The following is an 18,346-nucleotide window of genomic DNA, read 5'->3' as shown; positions in this document are numbered from 1 at the left end:
TTTCATCACGTGTAGAATGGGCTTGGTGGCAGTGCCTGCTTCCTGGGGCAGATTGAGTGAGAGCGAATGGAAAGTACCCGGCCCTGAAGTGAGCATTCAGCGCAGATTGACTGAAAAAAGCAAGGAAGGGAGGGAGGGAGGAGGGAAGAAAAGGGAAGAAAGCAAGCCCTAAGAGACGCTAAAAGGAGGGAATTGGGGTTTCTGGAGGTCTCTCTGTGCACGCTTTTGCTCATGACCCAGCGTCTTCTGCGGTCTTTACAACAACTGCACAACAGGTCATGAGGCTCAGAGGCTCAGAGGTGTGGAGTGGCTTGCCCAAGGTGACCCAGCAAATTGGTGGCAGAGTCAAGGCCCACAATACCCCTGGCACATGTACAGGTCCTGACTCTTGTGTGGTCTCATGGGAAGGGACTTCCTGGGGTCACCGAGATTGGCGTCAGTGGCTCCTGGGTTTCCCTGAGGGGGTGGGGCCTTACGAAACCCCTACTGCCACCTTCGCAGCGGGTCATCCGGAGCCGCAGCCAGTCCATGGATGCCATGGGGCTGAGCAACAAGAAGCCCAACACCGTGTCCACCAGCCACAGCGGGAGCTTTGCGCCCAACAACCCGGACCTGGCCAAGGCGGCTGGAATAGTGAGTGCCCTCCCCCAGGGGCCCCGCCTCCCCCCGCTGCCCTGCTGTCCGAGGGCTCATCCTGGGCTCTAGGCTAGGTCTAGCCACTGCCCTCCACGGGGTCAGGTGCCCAAGCTGTGACACTGGGATGCTGAGAGCCTGCATCCCCCTCCCCAGCTCCTCGGCCCACCCCACCTCCTGGCCCCTTATTCAGCTGTGTCTGTTCTGGGGCAGCTTCTGTGTCACATTCCTTATGAAGCACCTACTGTCTGTCATATGCTGGGGATTGGGCTGCTGTATGGACACCTCCTGTCAAGCCTTGAGTTTCTGGGAGCACCTATTGTGTGTCAGGCTGTGGGCACGCACTGTGTGTCAGGACCTGGATTTCTGTGTGAGCATCTGCTGTATGCCTGGCTCTGAGATGCTGGTGGGTACCGCTGTGTGTCTAGACTTGGGCTGCCATGTGAGCACCTACTGTGTACTAGGACCCGGTTGCTGTGTGGACATGTATCTTGTGAGCATCTACTGTGGGCCTGGCCCTGAGATTCTGTGAGCCCCTATTGTATGTCAGATCCTGGGCTACTGCGTGGACCTAACTCTGTAAGTGTCTGCTGTGTGCCCAGCCCTGAGCTGCTGTATGAGAATCCACCATGTGTCAGGAAATGGACTGCTGTGATAAGCCCTGGATATCAGTGAATACCTTCTCTGTGTCAGGAGATGAGCTGTGTGAGCACCCATTATGTGCCAGGGCCTCTGTGGTTGTGCCCACCTATTGTGTGTCAGGACCTGGGCTTCTGTGTGAGCCTCTCCTGAGTGAGCACCTACTGTGTGATTACTTACTGTCTGCCAGGCTCTGTGGGATTCTGCTACTAATACTCAGGGGGTGTGCTGGGCACAGAGGATGAATGAGGCCCTCAATTGTGGGCCAGTCTGCTTTCTGCTGCCCAGTGGTCACCCCCCAGCACTGCACCTACCTCTCTGCTGCCCCTTCCCCATCCATCCTTCCTTCCTTCCTTCCATCCATCCGTCTGTCCATCCATCCATCCATCCACCCACCCACCCATCATTTACTGACTGACTGCTGCATGCCAAGCAAGCCCTGTGCTCAGTGCTGTGAGGCTGTGTCCTGTGGCAGGAGGGACCCCCTCCACCCCACCCCTGCCCCATGGGCTGACCTGGCCAGGGAAGCAGGGCGAGTCCTCTGTGTTCCAGCAGTCACCAAGCCCACTGTCACTGGAGAAGCAGGCCCACCCTCCTCCAACCCCAATTCACTAGCCACTCCCTTCCTTCCCCACCAGAGTGGCCCAGCCTCCTGTGGGTGGCTGTAGAGGGGCCCCAGGGACAGGGCCAGACCAGCAGCACCCACCGTGGCAGTAACCAGACCCATTTCTGTTTTTGTTTTTGCACAACTGTCCCCTCTCTTCATGTTGCTTCCTTTTCCTTCCACTCTCTCCTCTTTGCTTGTTTTCCTCTTCCCTTTCTCTCTTCCCCTCCTCCACCCCCTGCCTCCCTCCACCTTCTTGCGCTTGTGTATTCTGTCCTCTTGCACCTGTCTTTTTACTCCCTCTCCTCTTTCGAACTGTTTTCGCCCTTGATTTTTCCTTTGTGCCTGCCCCTCCCTCTCCGTCTCTGTCCGTCTTGCTCCCCGGGTCCGTCTCTGTGTCTGTCTGTCCATGTTTAACTCTGCACCCCTTCTCATGTGACTGTTTGTCAATCTCTCTCCTCTGTTCTCTCTGTGTCTCCTCCCACCTCTTCTCTCCTTCCCTTCCCCGGCCTTGTCTCTCTCAATCCCCTGCCCCACTCTCTTCTTTGTCCCTGTCTGTCTGTGTCTGTCTGTCTTTCCCTCCTTTCCCTGTCTCGTTTCTCCGTGCCTCCCCCTCCCGCCATCTCTGTCTCTCTCTCTCTCTGTCTCTCTCTCTCTCTGCTCCCACCCTCTGCTGCTTGCCAGTCATTGCTTATTCCTGGGAAAAGTGCGAGTAGATTCGGACGCCGGGGCAGTGCCATAGGCATAGGAACCGTGGAAGAGGTTGTCGTCCGCGGGGCCGCCGTCTCTGGAGGCTGCCTGCACGCGCTGTTCTCTGCTCGCTCTCAGGACGGAGGCCATATTGGGGACGTTGCCCCCCTCCCCCCGGGACAGGCCCGAGGGCTGGCAGGATGGAGTGCCAGCAGCTCTGATGGCACTCAGCACCTGCTCTGGGGCCTGGCACCTGTGCCAGTGCCAGTGTCCCCCCCCACCACCAGGGGCTCTGGCCCTGCCCTGACCCCTGGGACTCTGGCCCAGTCCCTGCCTTTAGGATCTGGTACCTAAACACCCTCTGTCCAGCTGCACGTCCCCCAATATCGCCGGTTCTGCATGGAGCGCCATCGCCCTCCTCTGCCCTAACTCCCTGTCCCGACCATGAACTGGCCTGGGGGTTTCTGCCCATCTGTGCCTCCATGGGGCCCACCTTCCCGCCTCCCCAGAGAAATGGGGGACATGCTTCTGGTGCCTGGGGCATCCCACCATAGTGTATGTGTAAACTGGGCTGGGGGGCGTCTTTCAACTGCTGGGCCAGAACCTCCCCCAGCCAGTTTGGAGATTCCGAGGTTGTAGCAGGGGGCAGGGGCTTGGGTTGCCTCACCCACTCTCTCCCCACTGCCCGTAGGCTGCAGGTCCCATGAAGTCCCGGGGGCAAAGAGGCAGCAGTCATTCTGAGGACTTGGCCTCCTCCAATCCCAGCCCAGAGTGGCTGTCCAGCTCCCTCAGGCTTCTGCTCTTCTCCTGGACTAAGATGCTGGGTCCAGACCTGCCGTGTGACCTCAGGGGAGCCTTGGCCCTCTCTGGGCCTGTTTCCTTATCTGTAAATTAGGACGGCTCTCTCTGGAGATGGACAGTTCTCTCATTTTTCTTGCTCATTGTCTCTGCTTCAGGGCCTGGGCAGCAGGGCCCCAGGGTGGCATGTGGGGGGCACAGGGGCTCCTGGAGCAGGTGGGTACTGAGTTGGGACCTCTCCCCGCAGTCACTGATTGTCCCTGGAAAGAGCCCCACCAGGAAGAAGTCGGGCCCGTTCGGCTCACGTCGCAGCAGTGCCATCGGCATTGAGAACATACAGGAGGTGCAGGAGAAAAGGTGGGTGCAGCAGAGGGGGTAGGATGGCGTCCTGCGTCTCCTCTGGCTCCCCCTGACCCCCTTTCAGTGGCAAAGCACAGCAGGCAAGAGGGAGCTCCCACCCTTCTCCCCCTCTGTCCCCACCGGTGACAGCTACACGGTCAAGTCCCTGCTCTGCGTCAGGCACCACGGCCAGCTCGTCACCTAACATGAAGCCCTATCATCCAGTCCCAGCTCTGCCGGCTTCCAAGGGGTCACACCTTGCACATCAATGAGCCACAGGTCAAGGGGTCAGGGGCCCGCCCAGGTCACACAGCTGGTGAAGGGCAGAGCTGGGATTTGAGGCCTGGTCCGTGGAGGTCTGTAAGTGCATCTGTGTGGGCGGGGTGTGGACAGCACACTGTATTACCAGCAGGGAGCCTCCGGGAAGCAGAGGATAGTTCCTGGGTGTGAGTCCTGTCTCCATCACACTGGGGCTGTGTGACCTTGGGAAAGTCACTGTACCTCTCTGAGCCTCACTGTCCCAATCTGAAAAATGGGGATAAGAACACAACCAATGGCATGGTGCTGCTGAGGGGGTGTGTGCAGTGCATGTGAAGCAGGGAGCAGGTGCACTGAGGCCTCAAGAGTGGAGCTGGCACTGTCCTCAAAGGCAAGAGAGCCCAGAATCCCATGAATCCAGGGTTCGAGTCTTGGCTTCGCCATGTCCTAGCTGCACGTCCCTGAGCAGGTTCCTTCCCATCTCTGGACTCCAGTTTCCTTATCCATAACAGGGTCTTAAGTAGGTGCTCCCACAGCACCTGCCCCCTCCTTGGCCAGGCCAGCCCAGGAGCTGCAGGGACTGCTCTGGGGCTGGCCCCTGAGGATGTAGGGTGTGGGTACGAGGCAGGAGGCACCCATGACCTCCCCTCACCACCTGGGCCTCCTTCTACCCTTGATGCCAGGCCTGGTGCTGAATCCCCCCGCTGCCCCCATGTGCCCCGCAGGGAGAGCCCCCCGGCTGGCCAGAAGACCCCAGACAGCGGGCACGTCTCACAGGAGCCCAAGTCGGAGAACTCATCCACTCAGAGCTCCCCAGAGATGCCCACGACCAAAAACAGGTTGGGGCTTGGGGCATGCTGAGCCGGGGGGCTTGGGTGTGGTGGGCCCATTCTTTCTACCCCCTGTCTGGGCCCAGGCCTGCTGGGAGTGTTGACACAGCCACACCACGGCGGCAGGGGGCCTGACTACTCTCCCAGGTCCTTCTTTGACACACACCCGCTGAGCACTTTGTGCGTGCCAAGCTCTGCAAGACAGCAGTGAGCTGGACATACACGGCCCCTGCCTCGTGGAACTGACAGTCCAGCCTAACATAACCTAATAAGCTACTTCCAGATAGTGATGATAGAAAAATAAAGCAGAGGATATGATGAAGAATGGGTGGGGGTGGGGCGTTGGGTGGGTGCTCAGGGAAGACATCTACCAAGGGGTGGGGTTTGAATTGGGAGCTGAGTGAGGAGTCAGCCCTGTTAGGTCTGACTTCCAGTGGCATGGCAGAGGGAAGAAGGTTTCAGGTAAGAAACACGGCAAGTGCAAAGGCCCTGAGGCATGCTTGGTGCAGTTGGAGCTGAATGAGTGAGGCTGGGCCCAGGCAGACACCGGTAGCAGAGGGGATGAGGTTGGAGAGGCGGGTGGGGGCTAGGTCACGGCTTTGAAGGCCATGTGAGGACTTTGAGACTGGCAAGGAGGCTTTGGAAGATTTTAGTTAAGAGGAGTAGTGATGCTTTAACAAGCTGACTGTGGTCAGCATATGAAGGCTCTGAGCGGGGGGGCAGGAGCAGACGCAGGGACGCCAGCCAGGAGGCTGCCCCTCCGTTCAGTGCTTGTTGGCTGAGCCCCTTCTGTGTCGGCTGCCGGGGGTGAGGGCGCTGTTGAGAGGACCCGGCCTGGGCTGAAGAGTCGGGCGGGTGAACAGAGAAGCAGGAGAGGGCCACAGGGACAGGGAGAGACAAAGCTGAGCAGAGAGGGTCATTCCCACAGCAAGGAAGAATCAGGGAGGGCCTCCTTGAGTAGGCGACCCCTGGCTGGTTTTTAAAAGGTGAATTTACTTTTTGGGATTTGAGGGAAGGAGTGAGACTCCAGGCAGGAGACACAAAGGCCCTGAGCATGGGACAAAATTGTGAGAGAGTTAAAAGAGAGTAGACTGTGGAGTTGGAAGGCCTGGGTCCTACCGGTTCTCCCACCTGTGGCTGTGTGACCTCGGGCTGTGTGCCCATCTTCTCTGTGCCTTGGTGTCCACTCCTCTGTAGGATGGGTCTAATAATGATAGCAATGAGATAACTAGGGTAAAAGCACTTAGAACAGTGCCTGGCACAGAGCAAACCTGCACTAGATGGCAGTATTGTTGTTAATAGTTACGATTGAACATCCAGCCAAGGAAATTGGACTTCATCTGGGGCAGTGGGGATCCAAGAGAGGGTATTGAGCAGGGGAGGGGCATGATAGGATCCACGTGTTAGGAAGGACAGTGGCCTCGGGGAGGCTCAGAGGCCCAGGGAGCTATAAGAGGCCAAAAAGGCCCTTGGCTGGCTGCAGGCTGGGCTGCCCTGGGCCGGGAGGGCAGGGGCATGGGGTCTTGGCCCAGGAGGTGCCCAGTGTGGATGCTGGCTGATAGGACGCTATCTGTGGCAGAGCGGAGACAGCAGCTCAGAGAGCAGAAGTGCTGAAGGACTTCTCCCGCTCCTCGTCCAGTGCCAGCAGCTTCGCCAGCGTCGTGGAGGAAGCAGAGGGTGTGGACGGGGACGATACAGGCCTGGTGAGAGGCCCAGGGAGGGGAGGTGCCCCACAACGGCCTGAAGGGGGTGCTCTTTGGTCCCTGGAGATGCTCTGGGTGGAAGCATGAGGCTGGGTGTGGTTGAGTTGTGATCAAGGGACTCAGCCCAAAGGAGTAATACAGACAGACCTTCTCTTACTCTAAAGCCTTCCATGGCTCCCCAGTACCCCCCACAGCCCAATCTCTGAGGCCATTGAAGATCTAGCCCCTCCCTCCCCAGCCTCGTCTCTTACCACTTCAGCCATGTTGCCCTCCTTTGCAGTCCCCCAGACCAACCAGGCTTTTACTCTACTTCTGGGCCTTCACACGTGCCATTTCCTCTGTCTGGAGCACTGCCTGCTTCCTCCTTCCCACTTTGTCTGACTGACTCGTATTCATCCTTCTCAGCTCAGCCTCATGTCACCTCCTCCTGAAAGCCTGCCTTCCTGGTCCCAGGGTAGGTTAGGAGCCCCCTTTACACTCTCATAGACCCTGGGCTCTGTCCTTGGAACCCGTCTGTCATGCTTCACTCAACAGTCCTTCGGCGAGCGCTGTTCCTTGCCACGCCCCGTGCCAGGCGCTGCATGGGCAGAGGGGACAGTGCAGACCAAGGCCCTGCCCTGTGGGGCTTGTACTAGTCTCTTCACAGCCTGTCTCTCCTCTCAACTTCAAGCTCTCGGGAGGCTGGGACCTTTCCTGGTTTCTCTCGGTGGCTTGACTTACGAGAGCATCTATAAATGTTTGCTGAATGAATGAATGGGAGCGCACGTGTGCGTGTGCCCGCGCACGCCTGGGTCTGTGTCTGTTCCCACTCTGTTCTCCTTTGGTCCCCCGTGGGGCAGACACTGCTGGGCCCTCATCCTCTTTGCAGAGGGGCAAGGGTGGGGGGCTGTGGATTGCAGCGGCGAGGGGGTGGTGAGGAGGGGAGAGGGGAGCCAAGCCAGTGCCATGGCCAAGGGCTAAGCTCCCTCTTCCTCTCCTCCCCCATCCCCAGGAGAGTGTCTCGTCCTCGGGGACGCCCCACAAGCGGGACTCCTTCATCTATAGCACGTGGCTGGAGGACAGTGTCAGCACCACAAGTGGGGGCAGCTCCCCAGGTACTGGCCAGGCAGGGGCCGGTCTTGTGGTGGGCCGGGGACAAGGCTGGGCACAGAGGGTCAAAAGCAGTTCTCAGGCCCCAGGTGGTGGGTGTGTGATGGGACTGCCCCTGACATGGGGACGGTGGGCTGGTCATTATCCAGCCTAGGGTGGTTGGTGGCTTGGAGGGCTGGTGGTTTCCAGAAAGGCCTTGGAGGATGATGCAGGAAGGGGGGTAAAGAAGGGAGTTAAGGGTGGGAGTCCCAGAGGGAGGGGCTCGGTGGGGTTGGGGAGCACTGGTGCCGACCGCCCATCCATGCCCCCCGTCTCCCTGGTGCCTCCCCGCGGCCAGTGAGGTGGCTCCCTCCTGCCTCCCTCCCCAGGCCCCTCTCGGTCACCCCACCCAGACGCCGGCAAGTCGGGGGACCCTGCATGTCCCGAGATCAAGATCCAGCTGGAAGCATCTGAACAGCACACGCCCCAGCTGGTACGCACAGCCACCAGGGGCCTGGCCACGGTGGGGACGGGTAGCCTGGAGCCTGGCCCTATGGGGAGCCCTACCTGGGAGGGGGATTGGCTGTTGGGGAGAGGCATCAAAGCGACCAGGGGTCCCCAGGGATGGGAGCTGGACCAAGGGGCCCCCTTAATCCTGGAGGGTTGGGCTCGTCCAGCCTGGGCACAGCCAGTGACTTCTGCTTGCATGTATCTTCCGTGTCATCTGTCCTGTCACCTGCATTGCCACCATTCTCTGTGCAGGGCTGTTAGCCAGGAGGCCCCTCTGAAGGTGACACTGAGCAGGTCAGCACCAGCCCTCAGCTTCTGTTTGGTGGGGAGAGGGCGGGGGTGGGCCGACTTCTCTCTCTTCCTCTGTCACCTCTCTTGGGTGAGAGCTATGTGTCTAGGTTTGAGTCCCCTGCCACTCAGGTGCTAGGTGACCGTGGGCCTCAGTTTCCTTATCTGTACAATGGGGCTAATAAATGCTGCCTCACCTCTGCCCATGAGTTTCTGGGAGGATCTGATGGGAGCCTGAAAGGGACTTGGGAATTGTTGGGAGGGAGGGGTCTAGGAGGGTTCCCAGTGGGATGGAAACACCCAGAGCCTGGAACTCCAAGGGTGGGCCCTTCCGCATCTGTCCCCCTGCTTCATGGTGCCTCCGTCTCCCTTTACCCTGCAGATGAGGCCGCAGAAGCACAAGGTGAAGATGCTGTGTCAAATCCAGGCAGACGGGACCTCTGCCCCCGAGGCCAGCACCAACCAGCCTATGGGCTGCCCCCCGCCTCCCCAACCCTCCTCCTGGCCCACTTTCTGGGCTGTCTCTGCAGGGCAGAGCCATCCAGACCTGGGAGCGGGGAAGCTGCTGGCATCATCCCCAGCCCCTGGGCTGGGGGGCCGGCTGGGCCAGGGAGTGGTCCCTTGAAACAGGACTCCAGGCCTGGCCATCCATCACCCCTGGATGCCTCTCTGGACTCAGGGGGAGTGAGCTGGAAGGGGGGATTGAGACATCTCAGTGCATACAGAGCCTGCTATGGAGGCCGTGGGGTGTGAGGTGTGGTAGAATGAGCACTGGGCTGGGAGTCCTAAGTCCTAGCTTCTAACTTGGGTTCTGCTCTGTGACTATGGGCAAATCACTCTCCCTCTCTGGGCGCCTCTGCTATAAATGGACAAGATTATTTCAGAGGTCACTGAAGGCTGTGAGTCCATGCACCTGCCCCAGAATGGAGGATTGTCGTCCCAGAGACCTCCCATCACCCTACCCTGCTTCTTGGGGTTCCTGGGGCCCCCGGTGGGCCGAGGAGCAGGGGGCTCGCTGTGCCCATTGCCCCTCCTGGACCCTCAGTCTCTACCGCCGATGCCCTATCCACTGCCTCCACGACAGACGAGTGACCCGCTTTTGGGAGAAGTGGGAGCTACCTGGCTCCTCAGCCAGCACCCAGCTTAACCCCTGCCTTCCCATGCTCCTGGGCACGCCGGGCCGAGGGGTCTCAGCTGGCCTAGCGTTATGGGCCGCACCTTTGCGCCACCCTCACCCACCATGGAGGGGGCAGCCAGGCACAGCTGCTGTTGAGTCCACATCCTTGTGTGTGTCTGTCCACACTTTTTAGGCGCCACGCCAAGGGCCAGCCTTCCGGCCCCAACACCCATTTTGGAAGCCCCCCGTGGCCGTGTGTATGTCAGTAACAGTTGTACAAAATAAATTCTATTTATCGCTATTGTACCCCGAGTCGGATGTGGCTTCGTGTGACCCCGCCCCCCAGCCGGATCAACCTGACAGATCTCAGTGGCACCGTGGTGGCGAGGGAGAGCCTATTCACCCCCGAATCAGCAGCTGGGTCTGCGAGCACCTCCAGGGCCAAGCCGCAGGCTCCGTGACCACCAGCTGTGGCTTCCCCCCCATGGCCCTGCCCTTTCTTCCACCTTGCTCCCCTCTTCACAGGGGGGAGAACGTGGTTTTGAAGGTCCAATCAGGCAGACCTAGATTGGAGTCCTGACACCGTCTCTTTAACTCTCTGGGTGACACTGAGAAACTTATAAGCTTCTCTGAGCCTCAGTTTCCACTTCTGTAAAACGGAAGCGATAGTACCTCTCCCAAGGGTTCGTCATGAGGATTCACGGAGCTGGAGCATGTGGAACATCTAGCACAGCGTCTGGCACCCCGTGGGTGCTCAAGGATCGGCTTTCCTCTCTTTTCCTATGCCCAGTGAAGCTCAAGGGTTTCCCCTATGTGGCCACCTGAGGGCGCCAAGGGATTGCTTACCTGGAATGATGGGGGTGGGGCGATGGCGATGAATCTGTCCAGCTGCTGGAAGGAGCTCACAGTGCAGAGCGGTTACAATAAAGGGTGACGAATGCCCTGGCGGGGGTGGGGGCGGGGACGAGCATGGGGTCCAGCCTGGCTAAGGGAGGAATGGGGAAGACTCCGGAACAGTGGTGCCTGAGCATCCTGGAAAGGCTTAGGAGAGTGTCCCTGGGGAGCGAGCTGCAGGTGCAAATAGAGGAGGAGAGAGAGTGCTGCTTGCTGTCGGGAAGGGAGCCAGCAGTTCTGAATGATGGGGGGGTGATGATGGAGGGGCAGGGAGATGGGGCAGAGGTGAGGCCAGAGGTCACATGGCCTTGGGCGCCAGACCAAGGGGCTAAGGCTTCATGCTGAGGGCAGTGGGGAGCCATGGAGGATGCAAAATAGCACTAGAAAGAGAAGTGGGGGCTGCTGGTGGGGACTGGCTGGGCAATGTCAGCCCAAAGAGGGGAGGACCCAGGAGGCCATTGCTGGGTGCGGAGGGTAACCAGGACAGTTGGCAGGTCTGGAAAATGCTGGGAGACTTGAGCATCTGGACGAAGGGACTGATGTGGCCTGATGTGATGTGGGGCGGGGGGGGGGGCGGGGTCCTGGCCTGAGTGTTGGGTGAATGGGAGGGTCTCCTCTGAGGTAGGAGCACAGGAGGAAGAGCAGGTGGGGGGATTTGGGGTCTGGGGGCACGGGCAAAGAATTGGGTTCCAGCGGGACTAACCATGCCTTGGCCTCGCCCCCTCCCACCACAGCTCCCATGCCCTCCCCAGGACGATGCTGGGTGCACCCCAGGGGCTTTCCCGACAGGGCCCTGCTGTGACACTCAGATGTCTGGGGCCACCCAAGGGTGGTGACTCACATCCACTCCAACCCCACCCACCTGGGTTTGGCCCTGGGCTCAGTGGGTCCCCTGGTAACCCCCCTCCCCTCCTCTGCCTCACCCCTGTTCTCTAACCCCTCCCAGGCCCTGGCTCTTCCCCACTCTCTGCCCCAGTCTCTTACCCTGTCTCCTCCCATCCCAGCACCAAGGGCCAGTAGCCCCACTTCAGCACCAAGATCAAGAACTTAGGTCTGAGTCTGTTCACCTCCTAGCTCTGTGACTTCGGGCACATGACTTTGTCTCTCTGGGCCTCAGGGTCTTCATCTGTATGATGGGAATGCTAATAGTCCTGCCCTTGGTACCCTGATGTGAGGATTCAATGAGATGATACCTTAGAAAGTTCTTGGTGCTTCCCTAGCACACAGTGGGCTCAAAAAATAGTGTGTGTTGTGTGTGGGGACATGCAGCTAGCCATTAACGAGGGCCATCTCCGTGACCCGCATCAGAGGCTGGGGAGTCTCTCTCTGAATGTGGGATGAAGCAGCTGGTGCGGAGCCCGGCACAGGTGTCTGGGTACGAGGCGTTGGGAATGTACAGTTATCAGTTGCTTCCCTGAACCTCAGCTTCCTGGGCTTTACCGGGGTTCACGATCCTTGTATAAAAGAAGTGGGGCACCTCTGCTTGTATCCCTTTATGATGTGTCCCACCCCACAGCTCTGGCCCGCAGCTGAGCCAGAGGGGAAGCAGGGGGCCAGCCTGATGAGCAGAACCTGCCTTTGCCCCTCGGCCTGCCCAGGTTGTGGCAGAGTCCCCGTCAGCGGGAAGGGCCGGCCTCTGGGCTGGGTTTCAGCCCGGGCCCCCGCCCCACCCCTCCAGGCTCCAAGGTGGGGCTGGGGGAGGCCGAGGACGAATCTGGCCTCTGGGATCAAAGTGTCCGGCGCTGTTTCTCTTGTGCCGGCGCCAGCTCTGTGCTCGTCCTGGGTTCTGAGGTGGGGAGGGCGAGCCAGGACACTGACCCGAGGCTGAAATTAGGGCTTGGGCGGGGGGCGCCGGGCGCCGGGCAGCACAGGACTCTGCTTAGAAATAACTCTGGTGGTGGAAACGGCAGCCAAAGGTTTCTCTGGACGCAGGAGGCAAGAGGCCTCCATGGAGGGACTTGGGTGCCTGGCTGACCCGACAGCCCTGTCTCCCCTGCCTCAGAGCTGGGACCTGTCTCTCCAGGTCTCGGTTTCCTCACCTATAAAATGGAGGCAAAGCCCTACCTGTTGCTGTCAGGCCAAGAAGCTGTCATGGCCTCTAAGGGATGTGGCATAAACCCCATGCCCGATAGGAGGGGTCCTCCCCGTCCCCCAGCAGCTGGGGCGTCCCTGGACATCCATGGCTAACTCTGGGGCAACGTTGCCAAGGAGCCGGCCGCAGGCCCAGGCCCGCCCAGTGCCAGGGGACTGGGACCTGGATGTTCTCTGCTGCTCAGGCCACAGGGGGTACTTAACCAGGGACCCTGGAATGTGGAGGTCCCTCCCTCCTTCCCTGTATCCGCCCTGCCAAGGGGACAGTCAGGGACGGAGCCTCCTGAAATAACCAGATCTGGTTAGCAAGGCTAATTTTAAAAGCCACTCTGGCTGCCCCATAGGCCCTTCTGGGAAGCCATGAATGTCCCTGTGTTTGCCCCCTGGGAGGCAGGGTGAGGGGAGAGCAGAGGGGCTGGGAGGACTCCCACCCCTGACGGCCAGTGCCGGAGACCCCAAGCTGCCTCCCAAGGCCTGCCCATCCAGGGCCCAGGGCCCAGAACCCTGGCCCAGTACAGGGGCTCAGGGGCCCAGCCTCTGCCCTGATCCACTCAGAATGAACCCTGGTGGGCTCTCAGGGTCCTCCACCCTCTGCACTGGTCTCCCTGAAGCAGTTCTGGGCAGGGAGCCTTAAGCTCTCTGTCTGTCTCTGTCTTGGCTATCTCCCACAGTCTCCATCTGCTTACTCTTTATGTCCCTTTATCTCTGTGTCTCTGCCTTTCTCTGTCTCTGACACTCGAGGTCCCTCTCTGCAGCTGTGACTCTATCCCCCTCTCTCTGGGTCCATCATGCAGGAGGCCCCCACAGCCTTCTGACAGTCTGTAAGCTGGACTGTGCATGCCAGGTAAGGGGTAAGTGTCTACCTGGGAGCTGGGGCTGCAGGTGGGTCCTGGTGGGGGAGGACAGTAGTCCTGGGGACCGATAGGAGCTGTAACTGGGCAGGCAGGGGCTCTGTCATGACCTGGGCCATCCATCCAGGCCAGGTGCGAGCAGAAGAATTGAGCTCCAGGGGTAGGGTGGCCAGATTTAGCAAGCAGAAACACACAGAGCCCAGTTAAACTTGAATTTCAGATAAACAAGGGATGATTTTTAGTTTAAGTATACCTCATGCAATATTTGGGACATACTTAAACTAAAAATCATCCCTTGTTTATCTGAAATTCAAGTTTGACTGGACATCCTATGTTTTATCTGGCAGCCCTATCGGGGAGGCTCTAAGAATGAGAGGAGAAATTTCTTAGCCGCAGCAGGTTCTATAGACTGAGGGAGCCCCCGCCTGGCAGGGATGTCACAGCCACGCCTGGGGGAAATCCCTGTCTGATGTGGGAGGAACAGCTCCTGCCCACAGGGAGCTTTCAGTTTTCTGGGGCGGGGCCAGTCCTCAGGAGCTTGGCTGGCAGGGTGTGGTGCACGTGATACACAGACACCAGTTACCTCCTCAGGGGAACCATAGACATCAGAAGGGAATGTCTCTCCTGAGCCCCAGTGCCTCACCCAGGTCCTGGCACACAGTAGGGGCTTCATAAATATTTGTTGAATGAATGAAGAATTCTCCCAACACATGCCCACAGCAGTGGGGTGGTGCCTGGCCAGCAGGGGTTCCAGCACCCTACCTGCCCCTCCCAAGCTCCTTGGATCCAACGGGAGTGTGCACCGCCCTCACCCCAGGGGCTCCCCAAAGTGAGCTGTGGAGGGGAGGAGCACGGCAGAGGGCACAGAGAGATGATGCCAGCTTTTCTCCTACCCCGCCCTCACCCCAGACCCCAATCCCAGCTTGCCCAGCCTGGGCAAGCATGCAGGTTGGGGCTGGGAACTAAGGCAGGGTGACCTCTGGCTTCTGGCATTGGGGGCTTTTTGGGACTAAGGCAGGGAAGCAGGCCAAAGAGGTGCTGATCAGTACTCCTTAGGGGGGCATTTGGACGGTTGGGAGATTCCTGGGACCCAGAAACTTGAGGATACTTGTTTCTGGGGAGGTAAGATTTGGATCTTTTCCTGAAGCACATTGATCTCAGGGGTCTTCCTGAAGGGGCCAACTAGGGAGAGGCCTGTGGTTCTCCCACACCTCCCCCAGGACAGAGTCCCTTAAACAGCCTTTTTGTTCATTCATTCATACATTCATTCATTTATTCACTTGCTGATCCCTCCCTCACTGCCGCCGTTCGCTGGGATGACCCGGCTCCAGGCCAGGTGATAAAGGACTGCAGCATCTCTTCTGATCTCAGTAGGAGCATACCTGTTCCAGTGCTGGCCCTGCCACTGGCTCACCGTGTGACCTTGGGCAAGTCACTGACCACTTTGAACCTCAGTTTCCCCATCCCTACAATGGGGATAACGGTAGCAGCTCCCTCCCTGGCTACTGTGAAGGGTATGAGATGATGCCAGTCCTCGGTGAGAGAGCTTCAGAGGGGGAGCCACCATGATTATTGCTGCTATTATTATTATTATCAGTATCATTTTTTTAAATTTTATTTATTTTTGGCTGCATTGGGTCCTCGTTGCTGCACGCGGGCTTCCTCTAGTTGCGGCGAGTGGGGGCTACTCTTCTTTGTGGTGCGCGGGCTTCTCATTGTGGTGGCTTCTCTTTGTTGCAGAGCACGGGCTCTAGGCACGCAGGCTTCAGTAGTCGTGGCTCGCGGGCTCATTAGTTGTGGCTCGCGGGCTCTAGAGTGCAGGCTCAGTAGTTGTGGAGCACGGGCTTAGTTGCTCCGCGGCATGTGAGATCTTCCCGGACCAGGGCTCGAACCCGTGTCCCCTGCATTGGCAGGCAGATTCTTAACCACTGTGCTACCAGGGGAGCCCCATATTATTGGTATCGTTTTGAGGCCCCTGTGGGTTGGGTAGGGAGTGGCTGGCCCCAAGGCCCAGGCCCCATGGCCAGTGTCACACTGAGCCATCCCGACAGGCCCGCTTCCTCATGGGGCTTTAGCCATCTTGGCCCCCATCCCTCTTTTTCAAGGCATGTCAGCTCCTTCAAGGTGTCTCTGTCTTCTAGATCAGCAGGAAATCCTTCAGAGAAAAGTTAGAGTTGGGGACAGAGCTTGGAGTGGCCATCCGGTGGCAGGGCCTGGGCCTGGCCCCCCAACCTGCAGTGTGAGCTGGAGCTGGTCCCTCCTGCTCAGGCCTGGTTTCCCCAGTTGTACAGCGAGGGGCGGGGCTGGACGTCCTGCCACGGCCTGGACGGGGCCCTCTGTGTGTCATCCTGTTAGAAATGGGTTAGCTCCGAGCCTATAATCACATCTGCCCTGGGAAGAACTAACAGCGTCTCTGTAAATTGAGCTCTAATTGTGGCTTTTAGTGGAGTCAGCTGCTCCCCCATTCCCCCCACCCTGCCCACTGCTCTGAATCAGCGAGGTTGTCCCGGCCTGCCCTGCCAGGCCCAGGAATCCCCCAGGATTGTTCTGGCTCCCACTGAGCCAGCGATGGGTCAGGGACTAATGTCCTTCCAGGACCTACTGTGCAGGAGGCTCTGAGCCGGGTGCTTTCCATGCAGTGGACTCCAGGTCATGTGACTACAGCTCTAGGAGGCAGGTGCTACTGGGGCTGTTTTTGCAGAAGGAGAAACTGAGGCACAGGGCAGCGAAGTCACTTGCCCAAGGCCACTCAGCTAGGATGTGGCAGAGTCTGGATATAAACCTAGATCTGTCTGATTCCGAGGCTTTGTTCCCGGCCTGAGGCGGAGGAGACACGCCCCACCCCACCAGGGGCTTCGAGCCCCCCAGCTGATGCTCCTTCCCCACTGGCATTTGCTGACAAGGTCAGAGGCAGCTCCCCTCCTCAGGCGGGGCGCAGGCCTGTGGTTTCCCTGTTTGTTCTGGAGGTCCCAGCTGCTTCCCCGAGGAGACAGCTAGTGGTTCCCAGGCCACAGCCCCTCGGGCGGAGCCAGACCGCGACTGGCCGGCCTGGGAACACTGCCCGCCAGCCCCACTGGGCTCCACCAGGCCCTGGCGCTGGGTGGTCTGGGCAGGGGCCGGGGAGGGCCTCGATCCTGGCCACGGGGCAGGAGCCACAACTGGTGCCAGACTCGAGGCTGCCCTGCCAGAGACCTGGAAGGGTCCTGAGGCCGGGGATGGCTAAACTGGGGCAAACATTGCCCTGGTGGGGAGGCCAGGAGGGAAGGCCCCAGGCCCCAGTTCTCTCTGAGGACCTCAAGAGAAACATCCACCCCCTTCAGGATTGTCATTGTTGGGTGGCTGCCACTGAACCACTGAGTTGGTTCAGACAGGAGTCCTCCCTAGAGGCTGGTGGAGAAGCCAGGGTTGGCAGGTAGAAGACCTAGCGTCCAGCCCTGCCCTCCTCTGGACCTCCGTTTCTCCATCTGTACAATGGGCAGGGGTCAGGACTCCATGCTTGACCAGGGCTCCGCCAGCTGGGCAGGCTGTGGTTGTGGGGTGGGCAGCCCAGGCTGGAAGGATCTCAGTTGTCCCCAAAGTCATTTTCAGGGGCTTCTTCTTGTCCCCACCCCCGAGTCTTAAAGCCCCTGCCCACACCTCTGACACAGCCCCCTCTGTTCGCCTCTCCCAGGTGACTGCCTGATGGAGTGGAAAGAGCTCGCATGGGTTTTGGAGTCTGACAGAGCCCAGTTCAAATCCTGGCCATTGGCTCTCTGTGATCTGGGGCACGTTTCATCATCTCCCTCCCCCATAGCTTTAAATGCCATTGTGACGCTCATCCTTCTACCTCCGGCCTGGGCTCCTCGCCTGAACTCCATCCAGACTCTTTCCCAACTACCTACCAGCATGTCCACTCCAAAGTCCAATGGGCATCTCCAAGCTAACGTGATCCAAACCAACTCTCTATTTTCTCCCCAGATCTGCTCCCCCATATGCATAAACGGCATTCCACCCAGGTGCTCAGACCCCAAACTGAAGGGGCATCCCTGCTTCCGCTGGATCCTCCGCTCCCTGCATTCAGCCCGTCAGCAAGCCCGGCTGGCTTTGATTCACAAACGTGTCTGGGATGAAGCCCCTTCCCACCACACTTAGCTGGTCCAAGCCATCACCACCTCCACCCCCAGCAACAGAAAGGCCTCCAGACTGCCGTCCGGCATCTGTTCCTAGCATTCCTGACCCCTGCATGGCAGCCAGAGCAATCTTTCCATAAGCTGGATTGTGTCACTCCCTGCGTCTAACCTTCCCGTGTGACAGAGGAAGATGCAGGTGCCTATCGTGCCCCACGTGACACAGTTCCTGTCCACCACTCCCAACTCATCCCATCCACTGTCTCCCCTTTCTCTGGGCTCCAGCCACATTGGTTATTTCTGTCCCTCAAATATATTAAGAGTATTCCTGCCCCAGGGTCTTTGCACTTGCTTTATCCTACTTGGAATAATCTTTCCTCCAGCTCTTTGAAAGGCCACCTTCTTACCGACTGGGTCTCAAACCAAATGTCACCTCCTCAGACAAGTCCTCCCGGCCCACCAGCTACAGCAAGGCCCCCAGTCACTCTCTGGACCTTGGTTTTCTTATTTGTAAAATGGGGCCAGTGCCAGTGCCCTACCTAGGAGGGTGGAGAGAGATGGCTGGCGGGGAGGGGGTGCTGAGATGCCAGCGTGAGGCAGGCACTGGGCTCCTGTGTCCTCCTCTCTCCCTGGCACCCACAGTCCCAAGGCATGACTGACCCTGAGCTGGCTGGACCCAGGGTCAGGAGACTGGGAGAACCCTTTGCCCGAGGTGGAAGCTGGGCTCCTCTGCCCGTTTTACTGTGTGACTTCAACTTGGTCTCTGACCCTCTCTGGGCTACCTTCCTCCCTGGCCTGCAGAAGCCAACTCCAGCCCTGAGCTTTGTCTGGGCGACAATGGAAAGAGGGCTGTCCCCAGGAGATCCCTCAGGAGGGGAGGGATCAGGGCAAAAGGCCCATCCAGCACTGAATCTTGCCTTGAGGTTG

At 59.1% G+C, this 18,346-nt stretch overlaps 1 protein-coding gene across 1 annotated transcript in view; it reads left to right on the top strand.

The window, feature by feature from the left end:
- The window catches only part of RAP1GAP (RAP1 GTPase activating protein), a gene marked incomplete at both ends in the record, with an annotated part of 49,887 nt that extends 41,851 nt beyond the window's left edge, over positions 1-8,036 (top strand). Inside the window, 7 exons of the mRNA XM_079697568.1 lie at positions 502-633; positions 2,561-2,638; positions 3,612-3,721; positions 4,645-4,800; positions 6,371-6,494; positions 7,486-7,588; positions 7,921-8,036. Coding sequence (XP_079553694.1) covers positions 502-633; positions 2,561-2,638; positions 3,612-3,721; positions 4,645-4,800; positions 6,371-6,494; positions 7,486-7,588; positions 7,921-8,036 — 819 coding nt within the window. The remainder of the gene's footprint in view (positions 1-501; positions 634-2,560; positions 2,639-3,611; positions 3,722-4,644; positions 4,801-6,370; positions 6,495-7,485; positions 7,589-7,920) is intronic.
- Positions 8,037-18,346: the final 10,310 nt, after the last annotated feature.

This window comes from Hyperoodon ampullatus (genome assembly GCF_949752795.1).
Source record: "Hyperoodon ampullatus genome assembly, chromosome: 2".
In the NCBI taxonomy this organism is placed as follows: Eukaryota; Metazoa; Chordata; class Mammalia; order Artiodactyla; family Ziphiidae; genus Hyperoodon; species Hyperoodon ampullatus.
Note: the sequence above shows the minus strand (reverse complement) of the source record. Positions and strands in the feature narration are given on the sequence as shown.